The 16,451-nt window shown below is 39.8% G+C and overlaps 1 protein-coding gene across 1 annotated transcript in view; it reads left to right on the top strand.

Moving 5' to 3' along the window:
* The first annotated feature begins 265 nt into the window (after nt 1–265).
* Nucleotides 266–16,451, top strand: part of TULP4 (TUB like protein 4) — a 136,671-nt gene continuing 120,485 nt past the window's right edge. The window contains 1 exon segment of the mRNA XM_085298009.1: nt 266–2,542. Coding sequence (XP_085154135.1) covers nt 2,291–2,542 — 252 coding nt within the window. The 5' untranslated portion in view covers nt 266–2,290.

Below are 16,451 nucleotides of genomic sequence, written 5' to 3' on the forward strand. Positions count from 1 at the left end.
GAATGCCCATTGTGGAAAGCTTTGGGAACTTAAAAAATGAAAGAAAATTTTATTTTGTGTGTGTGTGTGTGTGTGAAAAATATGAGTGTATATGTCTGAATATTGCACACAGGTATTACAGATATTTTATAGGAGTCAAGATAAAATATGTAATAATACTTTAATTGCTGCACAATAATCTCTGTCTTTCTGCCTAAGCTGTTTTGTGGCATATTTTTTCACTTTTTTCTTTGTGTGTGTGTGTGCGTGTTGTCTTGCAGAGTTGGAAGAATCCAAGGATTTCAAGCTTGGAATGACGGGCATCTTACAAGATCTCTACAGCTAAGCTGAAAAGGCAGATGCAGCTCTTCATATCAGATTGAGTGAACTTGTGTGTGTACTGTGTGTACATGAATATACACACATTTCTGTCATCACAAAGACTTACTCTTGTATATTCCTGAGAGCTTTGCAATTGATGAAAATTAATTTAAGAACCAGATGGAGCACCTTCACAGCGCAGGAATCAGTAAGTCATGGAAGGACACCTGCCACTAGTGTTCAACTTTCCACATGGTATTCACGGGTGAAAAAGGTGTGCAAGAAGAGGAAGAAAAAACACCCTCTACACAGAAAAAAACTAATAAATACCTCCCCAGTCTAAATCAGTAACTATAAGGGAAACGAGAGAAGACAGACTGACAGACAGACTTTGTTATTGCAGAGGAATAATGAATGATCTTTGGCACATTTTCCATTGGGCTCAATAGATTGTGACTGAACTAATAAACCGTAACCATATATTGAGTAGTGATGACTGGAAGTAAGTAAGTTCAGGAACTATGGGACAAGTCTGGGCATTGAACTGAACAAACCTCGTCATTCTTCTCGAGTTAGCCAGGTCATCAAACTTGCATATTCTTTCTCCCTCTCCTTTTTCTTCTTTTCACTTACTGTGGTATAAATACTAATTAATTGAGCTCATAAATGTTATTCAAATAAAACGATTGGAATACTTCATATGTTTCCTTCTTGTACAGCTGCAAATGTTGTGTCTGGAACTATGAATCTGTGCTGTAGACAAGCATCAAGAAGGAAAGATCCACTCAAACAAGCAAGGAAAATATCTAGAGAAATAGTGAAACCTGGAAGTCAGATTTTTAATGCTGCTTCTCTTTCTTTTTTAGATGATTATATTTCTTCCTTACGTGAATTTTAGAAGATTCAGAAAGATTGCTTACTTGATGTGCTTTAATTCTGGCATTTGTTTTTACAGTAAGATGAAAAATCTGTGATTCTTTGTAGCAGGAAAAAAAAAGGGAAAAGTAAAAGAAAACCATCTTGTCATTTAGCCTGTTTTGGAAGAGACAGAACTTCATGGTTCACCTGAGGCAAACTTACCAGCTTTAAAAGCTAAAAGCTTTAGAGYATTTTTGATTCTGCTAAATGAAGAGGGGGTTTCATTTTCATTTGTGTATGGCAGCAAAAAGTGGGAAAGCAGGCAAGATAGCGTGATAAACAGTTCAGGCTGTGTTGGGTCTCTGGTGGAAAAAAAGTGCTGCAATGAAAATTGGATTGGCTTTGGATTGCAAAAGCTGTTGAGTCCAACGAGTGGTTCAGTACCAAGAGGCCATCTGGTCTGGCACACCAGTGCCTGCACAAGTTTGGGTCTGTTTCGCACGGTTTGTGTGCCTTTTTTTCCCTTTATGCAATCTCTTTCAGCTTTAGCAGCAGAAATACATCGAATGGAAAAGATATGCCAGAGGGCGGCTTGGAAAAGATGAATGTCATATATATACATATATATGTATGTGCGTGTGTATAAATTTCTGCAACTGAACTTCTGAAGAAAATCTGACTGGAGGAAATCTTAAAAGCCTTAAGTTACTTGAAACCTACACATTTGCAACTCTTTGTCTCTGGAATTGCATTACGCTAAACTGGAATCTCAGGCTGTATAAAGATTATATCAAGTTGAGCAAAAAGATGACTTAACTATTTCTTGAGCGCCTCTTATGAAGTAGCTGTTTCTCCAAAGGATAAGTGCACCCTCATTCTATGGACTCAAAAACAAAAATGAACCTGAATTTTTTTTTTGAAGTGTTACTTTTTCTTAGCCAACTGCCATCATCTTTTATAGAGGAATTTTTCACTATGCATTTGGTGGATATTTATAAACACTGACCCCATCCTCCTCCCTTTCAATGATCTATCCCAGGTCAGTCTTATCAATAAAAAAAAAAAATTGATTTAAATTTTGTGCACTAGACATATTACTTTCTTATGTCAAAAAATAAAATACTTAAAAAGCATGTATGCAGCAGTGGAACATGGGCCTGTTCTTTGCAGCGATTCCAACATACTCTGCCTCTCCTGGAAAGGGAGAGTTCCCAAAAGCGAGAAGGAGAAACCGGTGTGCAGGAGGCGATACTATGAGGAAGGCTGGTTGGCAACAGGCAACGGCAGAGGAGTTGTAGGCGTCACTTTTACTTCCAGCCATTGCAGGAGAGACCGGAACACCCCTCAGAGAATCAACTTCAATTTGAGGGGCCACAACAGTGAGGTAAGCAAACTGTGTGTTACCGTTAAAGGTTGCGTTTGAAGACAGCTTCAAAAACACTAGCAGTAACATTTCTGTAGTATTTCTGCTTGAAATTTGGTGTGACAGTATAAAGGAGGCTCAGGCCTGATCTGAATGTGTTTGGAATCTGTTTGAGTCTTTTCAGTAAACTCAAAAGTATGAGGTTTATGGCAGGGAGGAAATGGTGTGAGATTCTTTGGAAGTGGATCTGGTTTTGATTTGGCCTGTCCTTTTCTTCGTTCTCCAGCACCTCCCAGTTTACATGCAAATTCAATAAATGTGTACAAGGTAGTTAAAAAAAAAATTGTGATAATTGAGTGCTTACATAGTATTAAAATCTGGCTTGGAAGACTTATGGAAAGGCAGGGTAGTGGGAAAGGAGCTCAGATGAAGTCTGCATGTTTTTCAGAAGTGGCAAAGTGAAATGTCTTATAGCAGGCTGGAGTGACATGTTTTAATTGACATCTGAAGAAAAAAATGTAATTTTATTGGTAAAGGGTCCGCGTGGGACTCTACAGAAAAATGCTAAGATGCTCTGCATTAATTTACTGTAACTTCGGTGCAAGGCATTGTCCTGAACTGCAGTGATACAGAGCCTTTTCCTTTTTTTTTTTTTTTCTTTCTTTCTTTTTTTTTTCCCTGGAAGGAATGTAAGTTGATATTTTGGCTGTGTTTTACCATCTTCTTGGCACCTGCCTGTGTCTCTGCACAGAGCTGCATGCATTCCTTGCTATGGAAACTTGATGGAAAGTATAAATGATGCCCAGTAGCATAGAGAATATCAGGTACAGATGTTAGTTTTGTTTTGTTCCTTACTATTAAGTCCGCTTTGTAGTAGGTCACATTTAGATGGCCTCATTGAAAAGAATCTGTCTGAATCAAAGTTTTGGTCTTAGCATAGTGGGTGGAATGACAGCAAATGTACTAAAGTTAAAACCAAAGATAAAATGCTGTTTTTCTTATCTTTTGCACTACTTAAGTATTTGACTAATATATGTTGCGCTTTTAACATAAGCAGCGTCAAAGATTAAGAGGTGATTGGTTTTGGTCCTTTTGTTAACATTACTGACAATCCTCTTAAAAAAAATTACACTCATAAATAAGAGCTTTGACACACTGTGTCTGTCTTTACACAGGAGCAAGGATGTACTGTAAGTTATATATTTTTTGTGTTTAGATGAGAGAGATTTATATAAATGTATTTGTATAAAGTTCAGTCAAAAAATTATAGCCGTGTTTTTTCCAAATGGAAGAGTGGTGTTTGAATCTAGAATTCTGGTTTGGGCCAACTTTAATTGTCAGTAACATTTTCAGTTGCAAATTACGTTTCATATTTGAAAAGTGATACGCAGTGATCACTTTTTCATGTCTCTATATTTTCTTATTTAACTGTTCTATGAATCTGGTCACCTATTTTTCACCTGCATAATACATGTCTTGGAAACAATAGAGAACGTGCTGTTTATGGGCCTGTGAAGCCTTGTTGCGGGACAAACATGGAAATAGGCGACTAGGTGCAAGTCTGTGCCGGCGAAGTGGTGAAGATGCTGGTGTTTGCACTGCCCTTTGGTGTTGGCTYGTTCTGCATTGCTACTCGGTTGGCTGCAGGATTCTTTTTCTGGGTCACTGCACCGTTGCTTTGCGGAGTGTGCTGTGCTGTTAGCGCAGCCTTTCACTTAGCATTTTATAGGTGCAAGAGAGAATCTAAAATGAAGTGGAAGTATTCTGTGTGAAATTTTGGCAGTTTGAGTTCTTCAAATGTGCTGGGTCAAGCTGTCATTAGTGAAGAGGGTTATGTTTGTGTAAATAATTTTCCTGGTAGTGGAAAACGTGCAAATGACCAGAATAGAGGCTGCCAATTCACTTCTACATAGGGGTTACAAAACTGGTATGCTGGTGCCAGAAGTGAAGAAAAACAAGTAACTTAGAGCACCCAGCTTTCTATAGTGAGTCTGTTACTGTAATCAGACATTCCTGCTGGCATAGTTCTTTGAGCACTGGTGTAAATGAAAGTTGGTCCTTAAAAGATGATGTAATATGTAACACTCTTTGCCAGGTGATTTTTTTTCCTTAGATTTAGAGAGAAAGGTGTTTTGTTTGTTGAAATATTATTTAAAATAGATCAAATTCTTGAAAAGCACCACTATCTAAAACTATTTCTAATGTATGTATAAGAAGAAAAAAATTTTGGCTTTCTCTTTCTTATTTTAAAAAGCAAGCCAACAACTGCAATGTCTTTTCTGCTTGTCACCTTACACAATGGAAAAAATGTTAATTTTGCAAGCATATCCTGGTATGTGTGCTGATTAAAGCCACATTTGTACAGAGTGTGCCCAAAGGGATGTGACTGACTTAAAACTAAAAGCCTGAATATTTCATTGACCAGTGCTAAGATAGTGTTGTGTTTTGCTCTCAGAAATGGTGATTTATACCCCTGTATATTCTCTCTGAGATAAAGCTAATGCCACAAGTCAAGTTTATTGCTTTTCTGACATACATTGCTGCCTTAACATTAGTATACATTCAATTATAAAGTGTGAATTGCTGTAATGAACAGAGTGGAAAGGGGAAAATACAAAAGCTAAATGCTTTTCATTTGAGATATAATTAGCAATATGCTGTGGGCAGAGCAGTACACAATATTCCAGTTTTAGGGTGAAAATCTGGAAAAGGTAATGCAGCACTGTGCTTTAAGCAAGAACGTGACACTATTGTTAAAGTGAATGGAAAAGGTGGATGCTAGTGTTGTATTTTCGCAATATTTTTATGATTGCTGAAAAGATTCACTGAAATCTATTGGTACACAGCTCTTCTTTTGTGACTGTAATAGGATGCCTTTAGCATACCAGTGCAATTATGAATGAAGAATCCCCAGGACTGAATTACTGACATGCACGCTGCAGTGGTGGAGTCGCATGACTCATAACATCGAACAATAATTGCGAATGAAGTGCTTAGCAGTGTGAGCCATGGTTGTGTTTTAACAATTYCTTCAAGGCTGGTTATTAGTTTGAAACTGGGAAGCGGCTGCCAAATTACTTTAACGGGCAACCTGATGTTTTTGTAGTTTCTAAGGAAAGCTGTAGAGATTGAAATAAGCAGGTTCCACTTATTCTGTGACAGGAGATGAAATTACTGCATTTTTGTAATAGAGCTTGTGTTAACTTGGGATAACACGTTATAGTCCTGATCCTTACTTGCAGCATTCTAAAATGAAATTTTAAATGGACGTATATCAAAGGCAGGAGCAACTTTGACGCGAAAGGAAGGAGAAATGTGTGCAACTGTGCCTGTTCTGCGTGTCACAGGAACGCTCCTCCGTTCCTGACCGTGGACGGGGAGGTATGCCTCTCCGGGGGGTTACACAGCGGACAGGGTGCACGTGAATGATTGCAGCTGGGCGCGGAGGCGCGTGGTTTGTTCTGGCTTTGGAGCTTTCTCTTAGTCTGGGAGAACGTGCCAGCGGAAGCTGCTGTTTGGTGGGCTTCTTATTTAAGTCTAGCACGAGTTTTAAACGGCAGGAAGATGTGCTAGAATGTGTGAATTAGCAGCCAAAGAGCAGAGACGTGGTTGCTTTAAAATGCCTTCCCTTTTCCTGCACGTGTAAACGTAATGCTGTGCAGAAATGAAGAGCAAAATTTGGAAGTTTTTGATTTTGACCTAACTTGACTTTCCTTGACTGCACTGGGGAGCAGTGTTAGAAAAGTGCCTGAGCACAATCCTTTCATGACTCTGGTTTCTGTAATAACTTAAGGATTAAATGCAAAAATGCCTGTTCGCTTCAGCAAGGTCAAGGTTTAACACAGTGTAAGCATCAGCTCTGAAGCATGACAAGCTTTTTTAAAATTTTTTTATTTTTTCTATTTTTTTTCCCCCAGTGACGTGGAGGCACACGTTCTCAGCTTCTGGTCCATCCTGAGATGGATTTTTTATTTTTTATTTTATTTTTGTTTTATTCTCAGGGAGATCTATGAAAGATATTTAGGGGAAGAGGGAGCTTATCTGCAATAAGCTTCAATTTCTGTTGTAGAGATCTTTTCTGCAGGAAAAAATTGTAGAATGTCTGCGAATCAAAACAAGTTGGATGGTGCTGCTATAGCATTTCTTTTAATGTGTTCTACTATGTCTAGTGTATTAAGATACTAATGGTTTTTATGGCTCTTAATGTTTCTTAAGTTATTAGTTTTTTTTTAAAAAAATGTTGCAGGTGTGTATTCTTTTCCTTTTCACTGTGCTAATATGATAATTTTGATATAGCTAATGACATTCAGTATGCTAATTAGTGGACTGAAACATTAAAAAGTAGTGCAAGAATATGCAAATGCTGATGCAGTGAATTCACTAACATGCTGAATACATCATTAAAAATGCTATGCATACTCACTAATGTACACATAAAATAAATAGCTCATTTATTTATATTTGACATTTTTAGAGTGTCTTTAATAAATGACTGTAATCAGCTGCAAAAAAGATGCCTACTTTGTTTACCCTGGGGTTTGAAGTAGATAAGGGCATAAACGTGTCTTAACTGAGCTGTCGAATTTATTTTTAGATGCAGATTTTCAAAGGAACACTGTCCTTTAAAAATATCAATAAGTGTTGCTTCTGGACAGATCTTGGTTTTGTTTTGTTTTAGAGTGGAAGGTGGTAACAATTTCATTTTCCTTTTTAAAAAGAAAGCTTTTTTTATTCTCTCTGCCTTTTTGGGGATGTCTGTAGAAGTTTGAAGGAACTGTGGCAGGGCAGATTTTGCAGTAGTTSATTGCTTGCATAGGAGATAAATTAAGAAAAAAAATCAGTTTTCTCTCTCTTTTTTTTTGTAGGCTTACCAATTGCACCTACAAGTAAAAACACTAATGAAAGGTTTGTCTGTCCATTTTTTTAAAAAACTTTGATACCTGTTTTAATTTGTGTTTGAATCTTAAGTGTAATTTTTATTATTATTCCTGAACAGAAAAAACAGGTTAGAAAATGAGCCTGGACTGCAATCACTGCATTCAAACACTTCTGGAACAATTGTTACAAGTGAAGACTTAAGAAATTTTTTTGAGATAAGAGATAGCATAGTGATGCCTTTTGGCTACGGGACCCTCAGTGATTACAGGAGGATAATACTGCAGCTCATCATTAACTCTCCTTTCCTGCTTTTCTGTTACTGCATAGGGAAGAAGGCAGGGAAAGATTTGTAGGCAGAAATAATATCTTCTGCTAAAGCAAGCTACAGTAATTGGAAAAGTAAGATAAGCTTTTGGGTATACAAGCATCTGAGGAAGGACTTGTGTTTCCAAAAGCTTGGCTAATTTTTACAACCCCGCTAGCTGATGTAATAAAAATTGTTAAATCTGTCTACAAGCCAAGCCTGCCTCTGTCCTCAAACTGTTATGGCTACAGCAAAATCCAGCTGAAAAGAGAGGCAGAATTAGAGTGCTTCTGTGTGAAGCCTTGTTGAACACACCAAAGAAAAGAGGAATGACTAGTAGGAGAGTAAGTCCTGTGCCTGGCTGACCTGACTCTGGTAACTTTTACTAGTATTGCTATCCTCTTCTGAAAACTTTCAGAAAGGACAAACATGCTGAGATTTCCTATGGGTTCCTTATTCTACCTTTTCGAACTGCCTTCTGTGGTCTCTGAATATGTGCCTGAGTGCTTTTAATCTCTTAAAGGAAGTATTAAAGGACCTAAAATAGATTTTAATCCTCTTTATGTTGGAATTTTTCTTACCATTTATTTAAACTGTTAATTTTAAATCAAACTTCTGATGAAGCTTAAGCATGTTCTGTGCCTTTTCTAATGCAGAGAATTAGCACAGAAAATAAAGCTAAAAGTTGTAAGGGATTGATCCTCCTGCCTTAACTGACGAATGCTACTTTCTGTCCCTGTTTGCTACATACCAGTTTGCAACCTCAAAGTATGGCCTGAACTGTGCCAGTATCCCTCATGTACAGTTTGTTTAACAAGTTTAACCACTCAGCACATCTTCTAGCTTTTGTTTTGTGATAATATCTTTTTTCAGCCACAGTCAGATTTTACTTCCACAACCATTTGGCCCTTTCTGTCTGTCTGTCTTCCTCTGTCGCCTCAGAACTGCAGCCTCTCTAGAAGCTCTCCAGGTTCGGGGGATTTTGACTGCTCAGCACACTTTCCCCCTCTCCCTTACTGAGATAAGTTGTTCCTTTCCTTTTTTTTTTTTTAATCATTTATTTTTTAATTCTGTGGTCATGTGGCTTTGAAGGAAGCTGTCCAGTATTGCTGCAACYGTAGTCAGATAACAAGAGGTGGTAATGCTGCACTGATGCTTCTTGAAAGTTGCTTTTGTATGGATCAATAAAGTATTTCTTGAGCCTGGTAATACACAAGTATCTTGTTTCTCAGTTCAGAAGTAGCCTGAGAACATACAGAAAGCTGTGTTTTCAACTGCTGCACAGAAGTGATAATGTTAAATGTGTGATTAATTAATAAGCTGTGTTGTTGTAGAAGGACTTGTATTTATCACAGAGTGGCAGCTGAACATGTGGTCCCTTGAAAGATAGCATCCTTAAAAGTAAGCAGACGACTAAGTGACTAAGAAAGTTTGAGAGTACCTGTCACTTCTTGTTCTGGTAATATTCTTGAGTTAAGAATATACTTTATGACCAAAATGGGACCAGTAATGAAGCAAGAGTATAAACTGGAAGAAGAACATTTAATGTTACAGTTACAGGCACAGATTACTTTAATGTACAAAGCAAGCAGTTAGCACAAGTTAGGTTTTCCAGTTCCTAAGACTAATGCTTTCTCATGTATGTCATTTTAGCAATTCTACTTTGTCCACTGACACCCTGTTGGTCGCAGATGTTATAGTAGTAGTCAAGGGGAAAACAGTAATTCTTACTAATCGTATATAAAACTTATTTAAATTTCATTGCATTTCCAGCATTCTTACCTTTTCCAGAATAGCATCTTCAGTGGTATCTTTAGATTTAGTAGTTCCTCTGCTAATTAGGAAGCCTAGACCCTGCACTCCACTTGAGAGAGAAATCTGCACCTCATAGGCCCTCTTGAACAGGAACAGTATTTATGTAAGTTGTAAAAACTGTAAGCAATACTTGTTTATTGAGAAACATGACTGAAATATATACATGGCTGTTGTTTGAAGGCAAATCAGGTATCTTCTGAGCCAGTGCTTCAAATTAAGGAATGTTGTTAAGGATAAAATTTATCCTGCATTAAGTGGTAACATTGTCCATAAGAGCAAGACAAGAACTCAGAATTTAGGCCAAGGTGGGCATGAGCAGGACCTGGGGGAATACAGCAATGTGAAAGATAGAGTGGGAGTCTGGGACTGTTTAGATGTGAGAAGCATGAATAATTGGAGGGGAGGGGAGGCAGGGACAGAGAGYGAGCTTGCCTGCTGCTGTTCTTGGAACAAGCTTTCTTCTAGGTCCTTGAAGTGGACCTACTGTTCTGAAATCCTCACTTTCCTTTGTTTTGCAGATAGCCATCAGATATTGTCAAAATAGCTTCACCCTCTGTAACGAATGATCCAAAATAAGGATGACAACTTTCAATAGCTATTGCAAATCAAATGCAGATAGTAGAGCTCAGTTCTGCTGATTGTTTTGTGAGTAGGTGGCGGATGTCAGGAGTGACATGAAATTTTTCTCCATTTCTTTTGTAAAGCTTCAGCAATTTGGCAGACAGCCATTGCACATCAGAGAGAAAGGTTAAGCTTTCAAAATTATGAAATGTCAGAATTATATACAGTTGTTATGTCAGTTCATTTTTTGTGTTTGTGCATACATATTATTAATCATATTTTAATTACTTGACCACATATGTTTTTTTTTTTCCCCCTTGGAATTGTGTTCCAATCAGTACATGGATGGTACCCTGTGGCTGAGGGAGAGTTGCCTGAACAAACTCTGTATTACTAGTTTTGGAAATTAATATACAGTGAAGGACACAAAGGATTGCTAGAAGAAAAATGAATCCCATGGTTGAGGCTACTGAATGATGCTGTGGAGAAGTGGATTTTTAATGAGCTTTCGTCATAACCAGTATCTGTTTCTCATTTTCTGGAGTAATAATTTTACCATCTTAGGTAGTGTGAAGTTGAATTAAATGAATTCTCATTCAGTGCTCAAATCCCATAATTCTACACATATAACATTTACCTCTTTGAAATGCCTATACACCAATGCACACAGCATGGGGAATAAACAGGAGGAACTAGAGATTTGTGTGTGGTCGCAGGGCCATGATCTCATTGCAGTTACAGAGACATAGTGGGATAGCTTGCATGACTGGAATGCTGTCATGCATGGCTGTGTGCTTTTTAGGAAAGACCAGCCAGGAGGGCGAGGTGGTGGAGCCACTCTTTATATGCAAGAGCAACTGGAATGCATCAAGCTCTGCCTAGGGGTAGAGGAGGAGGCAGTTGAGAGCTTATGGGTGAAGATCAAAGGACAGGCTAACATGGGGAACACTGTTGTGGGTGTCTATTGCAGGCCATCTGACCAGGAAGAGGAAGTTGATGAGGCCTTCTACAGACAGCTGGAAGTAGCCTCACGATCACAGGCCTTGATTCTCACGGGAGACTTCAACTACCCTGATATCTGCTGGAAGGACAGCACAGCTAGGCACAGACAGTCCAGGAGGCTCCTGCAATGCGTCAATGATAACTTCTTGTCACAAATGGTGGAGGAGCCTATGAGGAAGGGTGTCCTGCTGGACCTTGTCCTTACCAACAAAGAAGGATTGATTGGAGATGTGAAGGTTGAGGGCAGACTTGGCTGCAGTGACCATGAGATGGTGGAGTACAGGATCCCGCATGAAAGAAGTAAGGCAACAAGCAGGATTGCAACCCTGGACTTCGGGAGAGTGGACTTTGGGCTCTTCAGAGACCTAATTGGTGGAATCTCATGGGTTAAGGCCCTAGAAGGAAGGAGGGTCTAGGAGAGCTGGCTAGTATTCAAACATCACTTCCATCAAGCTCAAGAGCAGTGCATCCCAAAGAGAAAGAAGTCTAGCAAAGGGGGCAGAAGACTTGCATGGATGAGCAAGGAGCTCTTGGCAATACTCCAACAGAAGAATCATAAAATGGTGAGGTTGGAAGGGACCTCTGGAGATCATCTAGTCCAACCCTCAGCATAGCCTGTACGGGGATTGAACCTTGGCATTAGCAGCACCACGCTCTAACCAACTGAGCTAAACCTGCACAGGTCAGTCAGCCCCACCTCTATCCCTGGAAAGGTGATGGAACAGCTCATTCTGGATGTCATCTCCAGACATATGGAGGAAAAGAAGGTGATCAGGAGTAGTCAGCACGGATTCACCAAGGGGAAATCCTGCTTAACCAACCTGATAGCCTTTACGATGGATTGACTGGCTGGGTAGATGAGGGGAGAGCAGTGGACGTTGTGTACCTTGACTTCTGCGAGGCTTCTGACACTGTCTCCCATAACATCCCCCTAAGCAAGCTCAGGAAGTGTGGGTTAGGTGAGTGGACAGTGAGGTGGATTGAGAACTGGCTGAAAGACAGAGCTCAGAGGGTCRTMATCAGTGGCGTGGAGTCTAGTTGGAGGTCTGTGGCTAGTGGTGTTCCCCAGGGCTCAATACTGGGTCCCATCCTGTTCAACTTTTTCATCAGTGACCTGCAAGAGGGGACRGAGTGCCTCCTCAGCAAGTTTCCTGATGATATCAAGCTGGGAGGAGTGGCTGATACACCTGAGGGCTGTGCTGACATTCAGAGAGACCTGGACAGGCTGGAGACTTGGGTGGAGAGGAACCTCATGAGGTTCAACAAGGACAAGTGCAGAGTCCTGCCCCTAGGGAGGAATAACCCTAGGCACCAGTACAAGCTGGGGGCTGACCTTCTGGAGAGCAGCTCTGCAGAGAAGGACCTGGGAGTGCTGGTGGATGACAGGTTGACCATGAGCCAGCAATGTGCCCTTGTGGCCAAGAAGGCCAATGGTCTCCTGGGGTGCATTAGGAAGAGTGTTGCCAGCAGGTGGAGGGAGGTGATCCTGCCCCTCTACTCAGCCCTGGKGAGGCCTCATTTCGAGTACTGTGCCCAGTTCTGGGCTCCCCAGGACAAGAGAGACATGGAGCTACTGAAGAGAGTCCAGCGTAGGGCTACAAAGATGATCAGAGGGCTGGAGCATCTGCCCTMTGAGGAATGGCTGCRAGAGCTGGGCCTCTTCAGCCTGGGGAAGAGAAGACTGGGGAGGGGGGATCTTATCAATGTGTACAAGTACCTGAATGGAGGGTGTGAGGGGGATGGGGACAAACTCTTTTCAGTTGTCCCGTGTGACAGGACAAGAGGAAATGGGCAAAAACTGAACCACAGGAAGTTCCACCTGAGTATGAGGAATTTCTTCCCTGTGAGAGTGACGGAGCACTGGCACAGGTTGCCCAGAGAGGTTGTGGAGTCTCCTTCTCTGGAGATCTTCAAGGCCCGCCTGGATGCAACCCTGTCTACCATGCTCTAGGTGACCCTGCTTGAGCAGGGGGGTTGGACTAGATGACCTCTGGAGGTCCCGTCCAACCTTTTTCCATCCTTGCCAGTACTGCAAATACCAATATAGTTTGAAAAATCAAGCTGTTCTCTTAATCCTCACCAATAATCAAGGTTTTGTAGGTTAGTGTAGGTCTCCTGTATCATCTGTTCAAAACAGTATCTTCAATGAGTTTAAGCAGGCATAAGGAAATAAACTACTGTGTTTATTAATAGAGAGATTCCTTTGCTTATGAAAGCAACAAATTACATATATTCTTTTTCCCTTATTATGTTAACTGTGCAGTATTAACTTTTTGTCTTGAATGTCAGCAGAGGGGAATTTTGAATACACATGAGGAGCAAATTTATTGAGTAAAGAATTGGTACTATTAATCACTTAACCTTTAACACTATAGTTGAATTTTAAAGCCCTTATATTGCCAGAATGAGGCAGAGGCCTGAAAAATTGCTTGCAGAAGCTGTGCAAACTGTAGAGGAGGCTTTAAAAAGTGGGTAAGAACGCTATGTAAATCTTTTTATATACCTTTTATACTTCCAAGTGGTTGTGGAGAGGTCTTTTGTCTTTGGGTTCACTGCCTGGTTTGCCTAACTTCCAAATTATTTTTGTAAGTGTTCTTTAGCAATGACAATTCCATTGTATCCTGCTGTGGCGCTCAGGGATTACTTCTTTCTGTCAGTATAGATTTAGCTTTGTTGTGAAAGTCAATTATCCCTTCGTAATTTTCCRTAACAGGGTTTTTTTGGTGATTTTTTTTTAAGTGTTCTTCTGGATAGTTCTGGTTTTAGTAGGGCATGTAGATTATGTAAAATTTTAATCTAGTCTAAGGTTAGTGACAATTTTCCATTTGGTTTTGGGGATTTTTTTGCTTTTCTTCCAGTTTCAAGAAGGGTGAAAAAAAMCAGAGAAATCAGGTAATAAAAAGAGTTTGTTTTTCTTTTCTAAATTGAAAATGTTTGAACTTTTTTACTTAAAAGAAATTTTTTCAAAACCCTCAATCTTTGTAATTCTGAGTAAAGAATGTGGGCTGCTGCTTTCTTCACAGAAATCATAGAACAGTTAAAGTTGAAAAGGACTCTTAAAGATTGTCTGGTCCAACCCTCCTGCTCAAGCAGGGTCACCTTCATTCACTGCGTGGRATAAATAGGGAAGAAGAAACCTTGAATATAGTCAAAATAAAATTGAAGACATATTTTTCATTTCTTGGAGCCAAAGATACTTTAAGGTGAAAAAGAGAGTTGTTTTGAAATTAATATGTATTTTGAGAATTTCTTCATCAGCAGGAAGTTTGTGAAATGGTTCTAATCATGGTGTTGACATAGTTGTTTGACGGAAGGCACCTGTCTGTCCACCTTGTATTTGGTTTTGGGTGGTTATTAGCAAACTAGTAACTCTGATTTCTATTTGAAAATCTTTTATCTTGTAATTTTCAGTGGAAACAGTCAGTGTCATTGCAAGGAATTAGCCAGGCATTTTATACCACATTTCTCATAGGTAACGAGAAGTGCTTGACAGTGGAATATATCTAGACCAGTGATGCCCAGGCTTTCTACTCGAATAAATCAATAGCTTATTAAGAGAAAATGATGTGCTTTGGCTGCTTCTCTGTCACATGGCTTTGTGTGTACTTGAATCATGTGCTTTTCAGAAGTAATAGATTTAGTAGTAGATTACTATCCATGTACATCTTATGTAGGGAGTAGGAATTGCTGACCCCTGAAAAATGGATGTTTAGCCATGGGCTGCTGCCAGCAGAATTATTCGTCCCGCTGATCACAGAGGAGCGTGGGGTGCAGAGTCAGCAAGGAGCGGGCCATGGATTGGATAAAGTGTTCCAGCGGGTTGCGTTTAGCCCTTGGGTAGGCGATGTGGGGCCTTGATCGACAGATGCAGAGATGTAGAGAGTGCTCAGTGCCGTGTTTTGTTGAATGTGGTACAAACACTGAGTCCGTGTGTTCTGTCACAACCTTGTTAATGAAAGAGGTTTGACTGGCCTTCTCTTTCATGTTACTATCGCTAGCAGTGATAAATTGTTATACCTTAGGCAACTGCAAGAGCCAGCAGACTCGTATAGTGGTAGCACTTTGTGTTACAGTTAACTAAAGTTAGTCTATTATCAGAGATGAGAAATTGAGTTGTAGCAGGACCTTTAATTTGCAGCCCCCCTTTAGCAGTGTTTTCCATTAATAAAGGATCCCAGCAGTACGAGACTGAGCTCAAGCTGCACAACAGAGAAGACTGAGGCAGAATCTCCGTCACAAGGATACCGAATTGTCTGACATCAAACAGCTTTTAAATATTGCATGTGTATGGCAAACTCTAGTACAAAGTGCATGCTAGGCCTCTTAAAGTATTAATCTATTTTATGATCTCCTTTTACAAGTAAAGCTATATAATAAAGTGCTCCAGGGTCCTTTCAGATGAAAGGCATTAGATAATGGCGCCTTTGGATGTTTACTTCTAGTCTGGGCCTGTTAATTCGTTTATCACTGAAATGCTTTATTGTAACAAATCTTTTCTTGCCCATGTGTGGTGTAAAACTATTAGAATGTCATCCTTATTTATCTTAGCTCATTTATTAAGTTGCCTATTGTGAGACATGTATGGACTGAATTAAAACAAATACGTAACACTAAAACCAAATCCCTACATAAAACTGCCAAATAAAATATGCAGCCAGGCAAGATTAAAAATAAATAAATAATTTAAAAAAGGCTCAAGGACAAGCCCAGTAGACCTCTTGCAAACCACCCACAAAGGAATTAGTTCCAGGCTTGTCAGAGGAATGGGAAAAACATGGCAGTAGAGACAAGAGCGAAGGGAGGGGACCCAAAACCAGATAAAAATAGTTTAGCTGAAATAAACAAGGCTTGCAGTAAAGGCAGCCAGAAAAGGACGAGAAAAGAAACTCCTGGTGAAATGTTACATGAAAATATAAGTAGTTGTACATGGGTGGAAGTCACCTTGCACTGACGGATCCTGATCCTGCAATTGATTACGAGCAGGCAGAGTGCCTACTGTCAGGCAGCCCATTGACTTCGGTTTGATTTTTGCCTGGCCATTTCAATCTGCCTGCAAGTTATCAGCTGCAAGGAGGGAGACTGCAGTGCTTTTAAGAATCAGGAAGATTCTTTGCAGAAATACGAGTTTGCTTTCTTTGATTGGAATTACAGTGTCTGGGCCCTTGTTCACCCATAAGCACAGACGACTAAAGTACTGAAATATTGTGCAGGATGAGGTCTAGAGTTTAAGAAAACTACAAAAACAAACAAAAAAAACCCAACACATCCTTTTGAAGTTTTGGATTTTCCTGGCCTTGCTGGTTTGTTCTTGTCTTTTCTTTCCCCTAAAAGACTTTGGTAGCTGTCAGAATGCTATAGGCAAAGCAAGAC

The sequence above is a fragment of the Rhea americana genome, unplaced genomic scaffold (assembly GCF_003343005.1).
Source record: "Rhea americana isolate MKP2758 unplaced genomic scaffold, rheAme1 scaffold_134, whole genome shotgun sequence".
NCBI lineage: Eukaryota > Metazoa > Chordata > Aves > Rheiformes > Rheidae > Rhea > Rhea americana.